A 13877-nucleotide genomic window follows, 5' to 3' on the forward strand; every position below is an offset into this window, starting at 1 on the left:
TGTCACGACCAGCTCCAGGGATCTCCCAGAAGTCTTTGCTGACCCATCAGAGGACCCACTGAGCCCCAAACAAACTATGTCACCCACACCTCAGACCTTTTAGTCAGCTAGTGTATGTCTCTGCCTTTGTGTGGCAGGGGGAGAGTCTGGGAGCAGGAGCTGGTCTGGTTCATCCAATCTACTCTACTGGAGGTGGGATGGACTTAGTGTGAGGCAATGGAGGATGCCCCCATTCCTGTGGGTTCAGGACACTCCTGTATGTCCCCAGAAAGAACTCAGGTCATCCTCCCCCCAAAAAAGTGGAAAGTGCCCAAGAGAGACAGAAGGTGTTTTATTGGGGGCATGAAGGACAGGAACTCAGAGACTCCAGGAGGGAGAGGAAAGGTAGATATTCTTCATCCATGGAGAGGGGACAGTGGATCACGCAGTACTGCCAGTCCCAGGCCAGCTTTCTGCTCAACCTGCACAAGTCTGCTTTGGGATCCTCATGTGAAAAGCCTGAAGCCTGTGTCCCCAAATCCCTGGAAAACAGGTATCTGTGATGCTACTCTGGAAACCCAGGGGCACAGGAAGTATCGCACGAGTACATTAACTCCCTGAGCCCAAACTGGTCCAGTTGAGAACTAGCTGGCGTCTTTGGACAAGTCACTCAATGGCTGTGAGCCCCAGTCTCCTCGTCTGAGGACAACACTTCACAGCATTGTGATTAGGCTTAAAGAAGAAAATGTATGCAGAGTTTTAGCATAGTACCTGGCAGAGAGGAAATGTGCAATGAACAGTAGTTCTTATTACTATTTTATCAAGCGCTTGGGTGCTGGTCCCAGATCTGCCACTATTTTCCTCTCTGCCCATAAAGTGGGGTGTTGAAGGATTAAATGAGATTATGGATGTGACAGGGGATCCTAAGATGAGTGATTATCTCTGTCTTTTGAGGTTCACTTGCCTGGGGTTGCCAGGTTTTGTCATCCTCATTCTGTCAGGTTTTTACTGTGTTCTCTATCTAGGCAGGACCTGCTGCTATAGGCCTAGCCCATCTTACCCCTCCTTCCATGAGGCCGAATGAGAGGACAAGGCCAAGGTTACCTCAGCAGGGACTGTAGTTAGCCAGGGTGAAGGACTTCCTTACAGGCCACAGGATGATGCCCTGGGAGGGAGCCAGAAATCATGGGACTGATGCCATTGGGGGAAAGATTGTTTTCAGGGAAATTGCCCAGTGGAGTGAATCAGCTCAGCAATAACCTCACTTTTAGGGACCCTGGAGGGGCCCTGTCTAAACCTGCCCCAGCGCATCCAAGATCAGAGACAACAGACAGGAACAAAGGCTCTGTAACATGAATTCTTCATGATAGTAGACAAGAGGTCAGCAACCAGATATGAGCTGCTTCCTCCACCCAAAATACTCTTCTTAGGGGCTGGAAATGGCTGGATCCTCATCCTTCAAGGTTAGTTTAAGATGTACCTCCACAGAGAGGAACTCCTGACCAGCCCAGGCATTCCTTCAACATGTTTGAGTTCCACTATGTGTCAGGCACTATTCTGGACTTGTAAGCAAGACAGAGTCCCCACCCATCTCATATGAAGTAGCAACTGGCCCACTCCTAGTCTCCAACACAGCACACTGTTTATCTCTAACTCTTCTTTACGGTTCGCCTCCTTACCAAAGTGTAAGCTCTACGAGGGCAGGGGCCCAAACCATTTATTTCACCAATGTGAACCCAGTGATTAACACATTGTATAAACCAAGCACAAACCACAAAATAGGCCCTTGACAAATAAGCCCTTGTTGAGTAAATAAATGGACACACAGATAAACAATTCTACTTAGAGGTGGGCACTGACTTTAGAGATGCATAGAAATGTGAAGAATGCAGACACACACAAGATGATTGCTTTGACAGCACCCTTCAAGCTGATTCCCAGATCCCCAGTCTTCCTTCCCATTGTTCATTCTGTTTGATCACTAGGCCTTGGGGTGGAGTCACTCTTGCTCTGAGGCTGATTGAGTTGGTAGTCAGAAAACAACCTATCCTGGTCCCCAAAACTTCCTATGATGGGCACAGAACTGGCATTATGTTTGGGACTCTACTTTTTTGAGTGTCTTCTGATGAATAGATATTTCAATGTCATATCTGCCAATCTTTTTAAAAATATGTGGTGGCTACAAAAGGACAAGAAAGGATAACTCTGCAGGGATCCACATCCAGCCTGTGGGAACCCTCCCACGCACCTTGACACCTTCATGTCCCCCAGCCTCAAGGCTAAAGGTGGCTGGGCCCCATGTGATGCTTTGCCTTGCTCTTCTCCACATCCAGCTAAGCCCCGCCCACGACCCCATCCTCCACAAGGTCCCTCCCACAGACCGCACCCTTCTGGCCCTGTCCCTCACCAGTTCTCACGGACGCAGGGGAACTAGGTGTCTCTTCCTCTTGCCCAAGAACTGGTAGTTAATGTTCTGCCAACGGTATTTCCACCTAGAGGGCGGGAACATAAGACAGAATAGGGGCAACGCGGGTCTTGGCTCTGACCGCCCGGCCCCGCCCCTTCCTGATGCCCCCAGGGCCAGCCCCCTCCTCTGGGCCCCTCCCCTCCCCTTAACCTCGCCCCTCACTTACAGCCCCGCCCTTCCCCAACAGCCCCGCCCTTCCCCAACAGCCCCGTCCCTCCTAGTTGGTGGTCCATAACTTTGGGGATCCGCCCCTTCCTCAGTCCCCGCCCCCGTTCAGGCCTCGCCCCGCCCCTTCTCAGGGCCAGTTCCCGCGGGCGCTCACGTGAGGCGCGGGCGCGCGCCGTAGCAGCTGGGCCAGCGAGCCGACGGCACGTCCGCCAGACCCGTGGCCCCCGGCAGCAGCATCAGGTTTCGCGCGGGCCAGTGCCAGGCAGCGCCCGGCGGACGATGGCGCTGCGGGCTCAGCCAGTAGTCGCCCAGGCTGCGGCGGGCGGCCGGCTCCGGCAAGGTCGGGCCCCGGCTGCCCCAGAAACACAGATCCTGGTCCAGGCGGTGCGGGGGAGTGGCCCGGGGCCGCCTGCGGGGGAGCCGGACAGTGTCACCCAGGGAGGGCACGACTGACCGGAGGAGGGAGCCAACTCGGATCCCAGGAGACGAGGCGTGGGTCGGGATCACTCCTGGTCAATTTAGAGGGACTGGGAGCGGGGTCAGAGATTCCTCCCCACCAAGATCCCCGGAACCTTTCCGGACTGGGCACCCCCTTCCTCAACCCCCAACCGTGCTGCCAGGCCAGGACTCTATCCCGCCACTGCCCTCCCTTGGTTCCCCTCACCGGGACAGAAGAAAATTCACCACGAAGTGGGCAGTCTCGGTGAATAGCATGGTGTCCAACCCGCCTGCCCCGGTTTTGGCCTTTTTAATACCTGCCTGAGCATGGGGGGCGGGGAGGCTTGAAAGCCCATATTCCCCCAGGGCCGGCTGTTTTTAGCAAGAGGCGTCAGCTGTCAGGTGAGGTTGGGGGCCGAGCTGGAGTGTTATGCCCTCTCCAGCAGCTTCAACAGAGGGGGCTAGTCATCAGATCTTCAGGTTCCCTAGAGATGTGTCCCCTTAGGCCAAAGACAAAAGCACAGGACAGGCAGAGGGATCCAAAGGCAAGGAAGACCAGCTGTGTGTGTTGGAGAAACGATTTTCCACCCCCCCCCCCAGGGCCTTCAGCCTCTGTTCCTTAGTGGGATGTTGTGCTCATAGGGAACCCACACCTCAGAGGGCCCGGGTGGTAAGGATCTGCAGAATTCCCAACACACCAGTCTTTAAAGAATAGAAAGGATCCTCACACCTACCCCCCAAAAGTTAAAAACCCTTGAGCTGGGCTCACTTTGGGGGCTGAAGAAGAAACAGGCTCAGAGCTGGGTAGACAAAAAAAAAAAAAGTAAACTCTATCTTCCTTGACTGTTCCTGCTCCTATAAAGGGTGAGACAATCTTTGTGCCCTTGTCTGGCTTAGAGCATGGGGTTCAGGGCTCAGGGCTTGGAGCCCAGGCTGGGCCCTGCTCCTGACGCCCTGGGGATCCAGAGGAACTCACTGGCCCAGTTCCCTTTCCCACACTGCCAGTTTGGGCTATTTCCCCCCTAGTGACTCACACTGGCTGCCTGGGAGAGTGGGCAGCTGTTTTGAGCCCCCAGAGCCCAACACAGGCCCTGGCTTGCCCCCTCCAATTGTGCAGCCATATTTGGGGAACTAATCTCTTTTCCCTCCTTGGGGAATCTCCCTCCTCCAATCCCTTTCTTTTTCCCCATCTTCAACCTCTCCCTCCCTAATGGTTCCTTCCCATCAGTCAGCAAGCAAACAGGTTCTAGTCTTTCCTATCTTTGAAAAAACCGAAAGCCCTCCTTCAACCACACCCTTCTCCAGCCCCCACTTCACAGCCAACATTCTTCAAAGAGTTGTGTGCACAAGTTATTTCCACTTCCTCCTCCCACCCCTGCAATCTGGCTTCCTCGCCCACCATTGGACAGGACAGCTCTTCAAGGTCACTACTGACCTCCTAGTTGCTTAAATCCAAGGGATGCTTGCAAGTCTTTATCTGACTTGACCTGTTAGCAGTGGCTGACTTCAACACAGTCAAAAATACTCCCTTTTTTTTAAGAGATACTGCTGGGCCCTGGTTTTCAGGACACTGTGCACTCTTGATTTTCTCAGGACACTGTGCACTCTTGATTTTCTCACTATCTCACCAGCTGCTGCTCCATGGCAGGTTTCTCATCCTCTGCTCACCACCTAATCACAGTTGTTCCTGGGCCCTCTACAGCCTGTGTCTGGAGTCCCATTCCTTCCCACTTGTTCTGCATTCAGCCTGGGTCAGATACTTCTGTTCTTCAGCCCACCCTGTCTCCTGGAGCCCTCCAGTGGATGTCCCGCCTCATAGAAAACATGTCCCGCATCTGCTTTCCATTCCACATCCTCAGCTTGGCCATTTTCCATTTGTCTGAACCTAAAATCTGAGCTTGGTTCTAGATTGACTGCCTTGTTTCTTCCTTTTCTTGTTGAAGAAGTTATGAAATCTTGTCCTCTCCAAGACATATCTAAAACCCCATTGCTAGCCAGGTGCAGTGTTGCATGCTTGTAATCCCAGCTACTCAAGAGGCAGGAGGATTGCACAAGGCCAGCTTCGGCAACTTAGCAGGACACTGTCTCAAATTTTATAAAAGGGGCTGGGGACATATCTTAGAGGCAGAATGCTCCTCGATTCAATTTCCAGTGACACATAAACCCACCCACAAAGAAAGAAAAAATGAAACAAAACCCCATTGTTTCCATTTTCACTATCCACACCTGGCCCAGTGAAGGTCCCATTACCTTATACCTGGGGACTACAACAGCCCCCTTTTTCCCTGCTGCCATCCTACATCCCCATATGATCTGTCCCCACAGGGCAGTCAGGGTTGCCCTTCCAAACATGAATATGACCATCCCCCTGCATGGTATCTATAACACCAAGTTCACAGACATCACTTGCCATTCTCAGTGCCAGGACATTTCCCACCTCTATATCTTTGCCTGGGTAACTGCTTCTCACCCTTCAGTCCAAGTGTCAGTTCCTTATGAGAGCCATTCCCACCATTGGGCCAGTTCAGGTAGCTCCTCACCAGGACCTGGCCTCACCCCTGTGGACTAATCAAGCAGTCATTCACCAGCTGGTCTAAGCTGCAGACTGTGAGCCCTCCCATCATAGACCTGGGAATGTCAAGATGCATAAAACACAGTCCCAGCCCTTCGTGAGTCCATAGGGGCATGAAACTGGGATCATCGACACTGGGACAAGCAGTTACTACGAGAGGAGATGGATGGCTGTGAGGAGCCTTCTCTGAGAAGTAACAATGGATGAACCTGAAGGGAAAGTGGGGTTTTGAGGGAAGCTATTGCAGGCAGAAGGTACATGTGCTTAAAAGTGGGAAGAGATTTTTGTGAGGAGCTGAGGGTGTCCACTGTGGCCTGACAAAAGACATGAAGTCATTGATGAGATTTAAATAGAAATAACATAGCTGGGATTGTGGTTTTTTATTCATTTGTTTTTGTTTTGGGTACAGTGGATTGAACTCACTGCCACACCCCCAACCTTTTTATTTTTTATTTTGAGTCTAGGTCTCATTAAGTTGCTTAGGACCTTGCTTAGTTATTGACGCTGGCTTTGAACTTGTGATCCTCCTGTCTTGGCCTCCAGAGTTGCTGGGATTACAGGTGTGCACCATCATGCCCTTCCTGAGATTGTGGTCTTTATAAACTAATTCTGCACTGGAGGAATAAACAAGGAAGGAAGTAGGGGGATTGGTTGGGGGATGCTGGAGGAATCCAGATGGCTAGAGATGGGGGCCTCCCTCATGATGGTGGCAGTGAAAATGGGGCAGAATGAACTATTGTTGCCTGGGCTGGGGGGTGGGGAAAAGGGAGGGAATGAGAAAGTCTCTGGTCCTTGTACCTCAAAGGTGGGTGGGGAGAGGGCAGTAGGAACTGGGACACCCATCTCCCTGTGTCCATCCAAGGTTCCACCTGGCATGGGGTTGCCCATGGGTGATATTTGTCACCCATCCTTTTCCCCTATAGAAGCAGATGCAGATGGAAGCTCAAGAGAGAGAAGGCTGGGGCTGGGGATGTGGCTCAAGCAGTAACACGCTCACCTGGCATGCGAGGGGCGCTGGGTTCGATCCTCAGCACCACATAAAAATAAAATAAAGATGTTGTGTCCACTGAAAACTGAAAAGAGAGAGAGAGAGAAGGCTGCCTAGTTCATTGGCACACATCTGTAATCCCAGCAGCTTGGGAAGCTGAGGCAGGAGGATTGGGAGTTCAAAGCCAGCCTCAGCAACTTAGCAAGACTCTGTCTCTAAATAAAATATAAAAAGGGCTGGGGATGTGGCTCAGTGATTCAATGTCCCTGGGTTCAATTCTTGGTACCAATGTGGGTGGGGGGAGGAAGAGATGTAGAAGGCTGCTGATAAGACATAGTACAAGACAGCTGGGAGCAGAAAGAGGAAGTTGGGTCAGAACCCGGATATGATGGGGTTTCAGGGAAAGTGGCATCTGGGGTTTCTTGAGAACCTGGAAATTCCACTGTCTTTGGTTCTAACACAATACCCCAAATCCTGAGATTTTCAAACCTAGCCCAGTCCTTGGGGTCCCTCTAGAAACCACAACCCCTGACAGGTCCCAAGATGATAAACTAATGTCTGCGTGCCCTTCCTGTGGACTAGTCCCCACACCTGATACCTACGTGGCCCCGGGCAATCCTCATCATAAACCTGTGGAGGCTCATTTATCTTCATTGCACCTATGAGACTTCAAGGGGTTAAGGAACTTGCTCAAATTCACACAGCTAGGATGAGGCTGGGAGAGGATTTGAACTGAGGTTTGACTGACATCAGAGTCTGTGCTTTTAACTCTGTGCTATATTAAGCCTGTCGACCCTTGGTTGATTGGCTCAGCATGGGGAGGAGGCTTTGTGGGGGATTTGCTTGTGGTTGGGGTGGCTGCCCCCCTCTCATATCAAGCGATAGGAAAGGGTAGTGCTGACGTCAATTGTTACCATGACGATACAGCAACCCTTTTCCTGCTGTTTCTATGGTAACCTGGGGGGTCCATCTGTACTTCGCCCCCTCCTTCTAAAAGGGGGTTCCTTAGGGAGGGGCCAGCTAATAAGGTGTCTGAGACAGAAGTCAGGAAAGGAAGTGATTTGAACATATCCCTTCCCCGAGTCCCTCCTCATTGCTCAGACCCAGAGAAAAAGGCTGGGACCCAGAGGTCCTGCACTGGGGTCCAGGAAAAGCTTTACCCCTGAGGGTGAAGAAAGCAGCTCTGCCCTTCCCACCTGGGGAATCTTCTGCAAATGCCCCCCAACCCCACCCCATTCTTAGACTCCATAGCAGAACTGCAGGGAAGTTGGCAAGAGGGTTTTCCCAACCCCCTGCAGGGCTGGCTACCCAGCCCCTGGAGACATTGTCCTTGGCTTTCTGGCTCTCTGTTGCCCCTTGAAGTCGAAGGTTGGAACAGCAGCAGTTGTGGCCTGCTCATGTACTGCCTGGGACTGTACAAGCATGACCTATGGAAGTTTTGCAGCAGGTGTCATTAACCCCATTTTCCAGATTTGGAAATGGAGGCTAAGAGAGGCTTAGAAAGAAGTCTAAGTTCATACAGTCAGTAAGTGGCAGAGGCAGGTCTCGAATTCAGGACTAGAGTTTAGGCCAGAGACATTTCCAGTGCAAAAAAGAAAGAACAGAACAAGATGGACATGGAGAAGATAAATGAGAGAATGAAGTGACCTTGGTTGGAGCCTGTTATACTCCCTGTCACCTACAAATGAAAGTTCAAACTCCTCAGCCTGGTATTAGGAGGACTCCTAACTCAGCTTCATTAACCCATCCCTGGATTCCCTGCATGAGGCATGAACTCTCAGCACATAGCATGGCTCAGGTAGGTGTTGGTGAACACTGAACTGAATTTCTTGAACTTGACCCTCTTTCCTTCCTGCCTCTAGGCCTTTGCCCACAATGTTTTCTCCATTCCATTTCTGGAATACCCCTTTCCCCTTGCTCATGGATAAATTAGAACTAACTAGCCACCCCCCCCCCCAGATCTGGACCACTGGCAAAGTCAATCAGTGTCTGCAATCTTGACATCCCTCACAAACCAAGCATGTGGAAGGTAGCAGTAGTAAATGTTTTGCTTTTTTTTTTTTTTTTTTTTTTTTTTTGGTATTGGGGATTGAACCTGTTAGGTCCGTGGCGGGGACTTGGTGGGGACTTAGTGGCAACTTAGAACAAAGCAGCCCGCACTGGAAAAGAACATCAATCAGATGCCTGTGGAAACGCCTGTCAATCAGCCAGATCTCCTCACTAACACCTGTCAATCAACAGGACCCCCTGGCCAATCCTGGAGTTCAGCCAACTCCCCTGACCAACTCCAAGGGGGCAAGGGACTCTAAGAACACCTTTTCCTGTCCCAAGCCCTTCCCTTCCTGCTGTAAGCCCCATAAAAGTTTCTCCTCAGACCCTTCCCCTGTCCCCTCTGTGGGTCTGATGGAGTTCCGCCTGGGAGTGATATCGCAATAAAGCCTCCCCCATCTGATCTGACAGAACCCAGGGGCTCTCTGCTACTGAGTTACATCCCCAGATTTTTATTTATTTATTTTGGTACCAGGGATTGAACCCAGCGGGTGCTTAACCACTAAGCCTAGGCCTTTTTTCAACTTTTTGAGACAGGGTTTCCATATGTTGTTTAGGGTCTCACTACTGGCCTCAAACTTGTGATCCTTCTGCCTCTGCCTCCGAGTCACTGGGATTACAGGCGCCCGCCACCATGCTTGGCTTAATTTTTGAGACGGTGTCTCACTAGGTTGCTTAGGCTGGCCCTTCAACTTTAAGTCCTTAGCCTCAGTCTCCTGAATTGCTGGGATTACAAGCATGTGCCACTACACTTGGCTGTGTTTTTCAAGGAAAAGAGAATTGAGAAGAGGGGTTGAAAGAAGTAAGCAAGGGCTAAGGCTGTAGCAGAGTGCTTGCCTAGCATGTGTGAGGCACTGGGTTTGATCCTTAGCCACATAAAAATAGACATTCTGTCCATATACTACTACAATTTTTTTTTAAAGAAGGAAGATGAGAAAACAAAAAGGAAGCATGGAAAGGATTCACCTTTGGGGGATGGCAGTTTGGAAGGGCCTGGGAGAGCATTTTGCATGGAAACCAAGAAGGGTGTCCCCTTCAGGTGAAGTGGGATCTGAAGTGCTCTTGGGAAAGGCTTGGACTTCTAGGGGAGGGCTATTGAGTCAATTGTGCTTAGATCTCTTGGGACAGCAGACTAACCTGATCTTTGGGTTACATTTTTTTTCCCCAAATAAAAATAATAAGGTTCATTAAAGCAAAATTGGAAAGCAGAAAATACTTGTTCAGCTTTGGGCAGCCTTCATGTCATTGGCTCCTCCTACGGATGGATTTAAAGGCATTTAGCCTGAGAACACTGAGGAGTGTGCCAGCATCACTCAATTCCTTCACCTGTAAAATAAGGAAGAAATCAGTTTTCCAAACCATCTCTTTCCCAGGCTCTCCGTGATCCCGCCAGTCCTAGGAGAATCTTACTCAAAATGAACTGGGTCAGACCCTAACCCCTCTAATAGAGCCAGAGGTGCCCGTGATCACAAAGTGGCAGACAGCAAAACCTAATTCCAGCATGGGAGAATGACATGAGCCTGGTGTGGCCAGTCTTTTTTCTAAGTTCCGTTTGCCCACCTGTCCCTCCCTGGATTCAGTAGGTCGCCATCGTCCAGCGTAGTAATCTGAATTTCACTGGTGACCCAAGGACAGAGATAGAAAGATGGACGATGACAGGACCCTGGGGAACATGACCAACAAGAAATGGAGGGAGAAGGGTGGCGTCGGGCCAGAAAAAGGCCGACATGGAAGGGCGGGCCCCTAGGATCAGATCCGCGGGAGGAGGCAAGCAGCCCATCAGACGGACAGACATACACGGTCAGCCCGGAATGGAAAGAACAGTTTATGCTGTGCTTTATTAAAATGTGCATCATTCTTTTATTTTAAAATGTGCATCATTGTCTCGTGCTCGGCGCGTGCGACCTCAGCTTGGTGGCCCGCGGCTGGCCTCGTCCCGCCCGGCTCCCGCGGAGCCCCCTTGCGCAGGCGCACTCAGGTGGCGCGGGCCCGGGGGCTCCCGCCCATGGCCAGGTAGACGTCGATGGGCACGTGTAGCAGCGTCAGACAGTGGCAGCCGGGGCAGCGTCGAAGCGGCCTGGGGAAAGCGGCGCGAGACCAGGGGCGCTGAGGCCCGGACTACGCCTTTGGGGCACCCCCGGGCTCCTGTGGGGTTGGGGCGTGGATGCAGGGCCCGGGGGATGGGCAATGCGGCGGAGGGCGGAGCCCGGAGGAGGGGCTGCGGGGCGGGGCGCGGCGCCGGTCTCACCTGACCGGGTTGTGCTCCGTAGCTACCGGCTCCGGGCTGTCCTGGGACTCGGGGGCGGCGGCAAGGCCAGGGGAGTCTCCGGCCTCAATGGGGAATCTCCGACCCTGGGGCGGCTCCTGGGCACTCATGTCCAGGCCCCGGGGCGCTCTGCGCGGGGAATGGTGGTCAGGCCGCTCTCGAGCCGCCGTGCGCCCCTTGCCCGCTCCCGCCCTCCTGGCTGTTGCTCACCTGCCGGAGGCCGAGACCGAGGCCGGTCCCAGGCTGGAAGCAGCTGCCCGAGCCCTGGCCGCGGGAGGACGCTCCGGTCCAGGGGGAGCCGGGCAGGTGTCTGCGGTGCGCCCGAGGCCGGGCGTCGAGGGGGAGGGCTGCATTGTGACCCGGGTCGTGGCGTGCTGACCTCACAGAGCCTGTTCCTCCCGCCGGAGAACCCCCTGTCGCCCCGGGCCGCCCAGCACTTAGCTCAGGCCCCAGCGGGGAACTATAAGATCATGGTGTTTGGAGAACGGGTCGCGCAGAACCCCCGGCGGCCCGGTGGGGGCGCAGGCGACGAGGGCTACCTACGGGCAGGCAGCCTCCACGAGGAGGAGCTGGGCATCCCAGGCCCATGCAGACGCTCCGGGCGCCCTCCGCGACCAGGCTGCCACTCACTGGCATGCGGGCAAGGCGGTGGCGGCGACTTAACCGATGTTGGGTTTGGTGGTGGTGGTGGTGAGGGCAGGTAGGGCCATTGCCCATTTTGGCCAAGGGTCACACAGCATTTACATCACAATTGGTCGGTAGTTTAAAAATGTCTGACCCTCTCCCTCCCCACCACCCGCGGCTGTGTCCAGACGGAGAATGTTCTAGCGCTGGGGGCGGCTGTGGATGAAGTCCTTGGGGGGAAAAGGAGCAGGCCAAGGGCGATGGTGGAGTAGAGCTGCCTCGCGGAGGCAGCATGAGCTGAGAGGGTGATAGGAAGGAAGGAGGCGCTAGACAGCATGGAGGACTTTCTGCTCTCCAATGGGTACCAGCTGGGCAAGACCATTGGGGAAGGGACCTACTCAAAAGTCAAAGAAGCATTTTCCAAAAAACACCAAAGAAAAGTGGCAATTAAAATTATAGACAAGATGGGAGGGCCAGAAGGTGAGCTGGGGCCCCTTTGGCGCAAGGGAGGGCTGGCTGAGGTGGGTGGGTACTTCCTCCAGTCACTGAAATCTCCCTCCTCCCTTTTAGTCGGGAACCGAGGAGGATTATGGCCCTGGGATAGGTCAGTGGGGGACAGGGATGCTGGGATTCCAAGAACATCACACCTCAAATCCAAGATAAAATTGGCACAAAGTGAAGAGTCCCGGGGCTTTTCCTATTCCAGGAGGGGAACAGAGACTGGGAGACGCCACAGCCAGGGCTAACAGAGGGCAGGAGCTGGTTCCAAGGCAGGTGGAGGCTGGAAAAAGGAAGACTGGGCTTCTGGAAAGAACTGTGGGTCAGAAGGTAGGGGTAGGAGGAGGTGGTTCTCCACCTTGTGGGCAAATCAGGTCTCCTGAGATTCAGTGGCTTCCTCTAAAGTCCCCAAAGCAGCTAAATATCTGTGGTCTCACAGTAGTCCCTGACTTTGGCAGAGAGTAGTTCCTCTGAATAATGTATTAAAAAGATAAGTGAATATACTTTGCAATTTTAAGCCACTAGATACATCTAAGACTATTTAACCCAGGAATAAGACCTAGTCATGGTGGGTAGAGTCAGGAGTAAGGAGTTAGGCCCTTCTGATCTTGATGTACATCTCTCTTTGTTTCCTCAGAGTTTATCCAGAGATTCCTGCCTCGGGAACTCCAGATTGTCCGAACCCTGGACCACAAGAACATCATCCGGGTGTATGAGATGCTGGAGTCTGCAGATGGGAAAATCTACCTGGTGATGGAACTGGCTGAGGGAGGGGATGTCTTTGACTGTGTGCTGAATGGGGGGCCACTGCCTGAGAGCCGGGCCAAGGCCCTCTTCCGTCAGATGGTCGAGGCCATCCGCTACTGCCATGGCTGTGGCGTGGCCCACCGGGACCTCAAATGTGAGAACGCCTTGTTGCAGGGCTTCAACCTCAAGCTGACCGACTTTGGCTTTGCCAAGGTATTACCCAAGTCACGCCGGGAGCTGAGCCAGACCTTCTGCGGCAGTACAGCCTATGCCGCCCCTGAGGTGCTGCAGGGTATTCCCCACGACAGCAAGAAGGGTGACATCTGGAGCATGGGCGTGGTCCTCTACGTCATGCTCTGTGCCAGCCTACCTTTTGATGACACAGACATCCCCAAGATGCTGTGGCAGCAGCAGAAGGGGGTGTCCTTCCCCACTCATCTGGGCATCTCGACCGAATGCCAGGACCTGCTCAAGCGGCTCCTGGAACCAGACATGATCCTCCGGCCTTCAATCGAAGAAGTTAGTTGGCACCCATGGCTAGCAAGCACTTGATAAAAGCAATGGCAAGTCCTCCCCAATAAAGTAGGGGGAGAAAGCAAATCCAAAACCCGCTTCTAAAATGGTGATATATATTTTACACTTTGTTTAGTTATACTAAAGCTTACCTACACCCTCCCTAGACGACTCTTTCCCTCACAAGGGCCATGGAACCAAGGGCCTCATTCCCTTTTGTTATGGCTGACAAGTGATTTTCATACAGGTGTTTAACCAAAGTTAATTAAATTAGACCCCAGAATCATCCAAACACAGGGGGAGGAGAGGAGAGGAAAAAAAAAATGACAAGAGCGATTGGAACCACTGTTGCTGCAACTTCCTTTCCAAATAAAAGCAGAAGCGTTGGGAATGCAGAAATGGCCTCCTGGCTCCTTGTCTTGGTGAGAAGCCAGTCGGGGCCCCATCCCTTCTTCATCCCAGAGACCAAGCTAATAACCAAGCTAAGTCTGACATGGGGTCAAGGGATTAATTTCCTTAGGACCCAGACCAAACCCCCAATGCCTCTGTCTCAGCTCCAAGCAGGAAG

At 52.7% G+C, this 13877-nt stretch overlaps 3 protein-coding genes across 4 annotated transcripts; 1 reads left to right on the forward strand and 2 right to left on the reverse strand.

Moving 5' to 3' along the window:
• Positions 1-315: 315 nt before the first annotated feature.
• Positions 316-3383, reverse strand: LOC144249219 (uncharacterized). 2 transcript variants are annotated; one of them, XR_013342193.1, is made up of 4 exons: positions 3299-3332; positions 2769-3023; positions 2387-2471; positions 316-521 (listed from the first exon to the last, which is right to left on the reverse strand). XR_013342193.1 is itself a non-coding variant. In XM_077791463.1 (4 exons), the coding sequence occupies exons 1-3, from the start codon at positions 3326-3328 to the stop codon at positions 2393-2395; spliced, it is 384 nt and encodes a 127-aa protein (XP_077647589.1). In that variant the 5' UTR covers positions 3329-3383; the 3' UTR covers positions 316-521; positions 2387-2392. The 2 variants fall into 2 exon arrangements, 1 of the variants encoding a protein (XP_077647589.1); XM_077791463.1 differs by having other exon boundaries at positions 3279-3383.
• A 7252-nt stretch (positions 3384-10635) lies between these two features.
• Fam229a (family with sequence similarity 229 member A) lies at positions 10636-11713 on the reverse strand. The gene is made up of 3 exons (XM_026406839.2): positions 11138-11713; positions 10910-11056; positions 10636-10738 (listed from the first exon to the last, which is right to left on the reverse strand). The coding sequence occupies exons 1-3, from the start codon at positions 11278-11280 to the stop codon at positions 10636-10638; spliced, it is 393 nt and encodes a 130-aa protein (XP_026262624.2). The 5' UTR covers positions 11281-11713.
• A 5-nt stretch (positions 11714-11718) lies between these two features.
• Positions 11719-13795, forward strand: Tssk3 (testis specific serine kinase 3). Its single transcript, XM_026406840.2, has 2 exons — positions 11719-12031; positions 12687-13795. Exons 1-2 carry the CDS (start codon positions 11887-11889, stop codon positions 13346-13348), a joined length of 807 nt encoding a protein of 268 aa, XP_026262625.1. The 5' UTR covers positions 11719-11886; the 3' UTR covers positions 13349-13795.
• Positions 13796-13877: the final 82 nt, after the last annotated feature.

This window comes from Urocitellus parryii, chromosome 11 (assembly GCF_045843805.1).
Source record: "Urocitellus parryii isolate mUroPar1 chromosome 11, mUroPar1.hap1, whole genome shotgun sequence".
Classification (NCBI taxonomy): domain Eukaryota; kingdom Metazoa; phylum Chordata; class Mammalia; order Rodentia; family Sciuridae; genus Urocitellus; species Urocitellus parryii.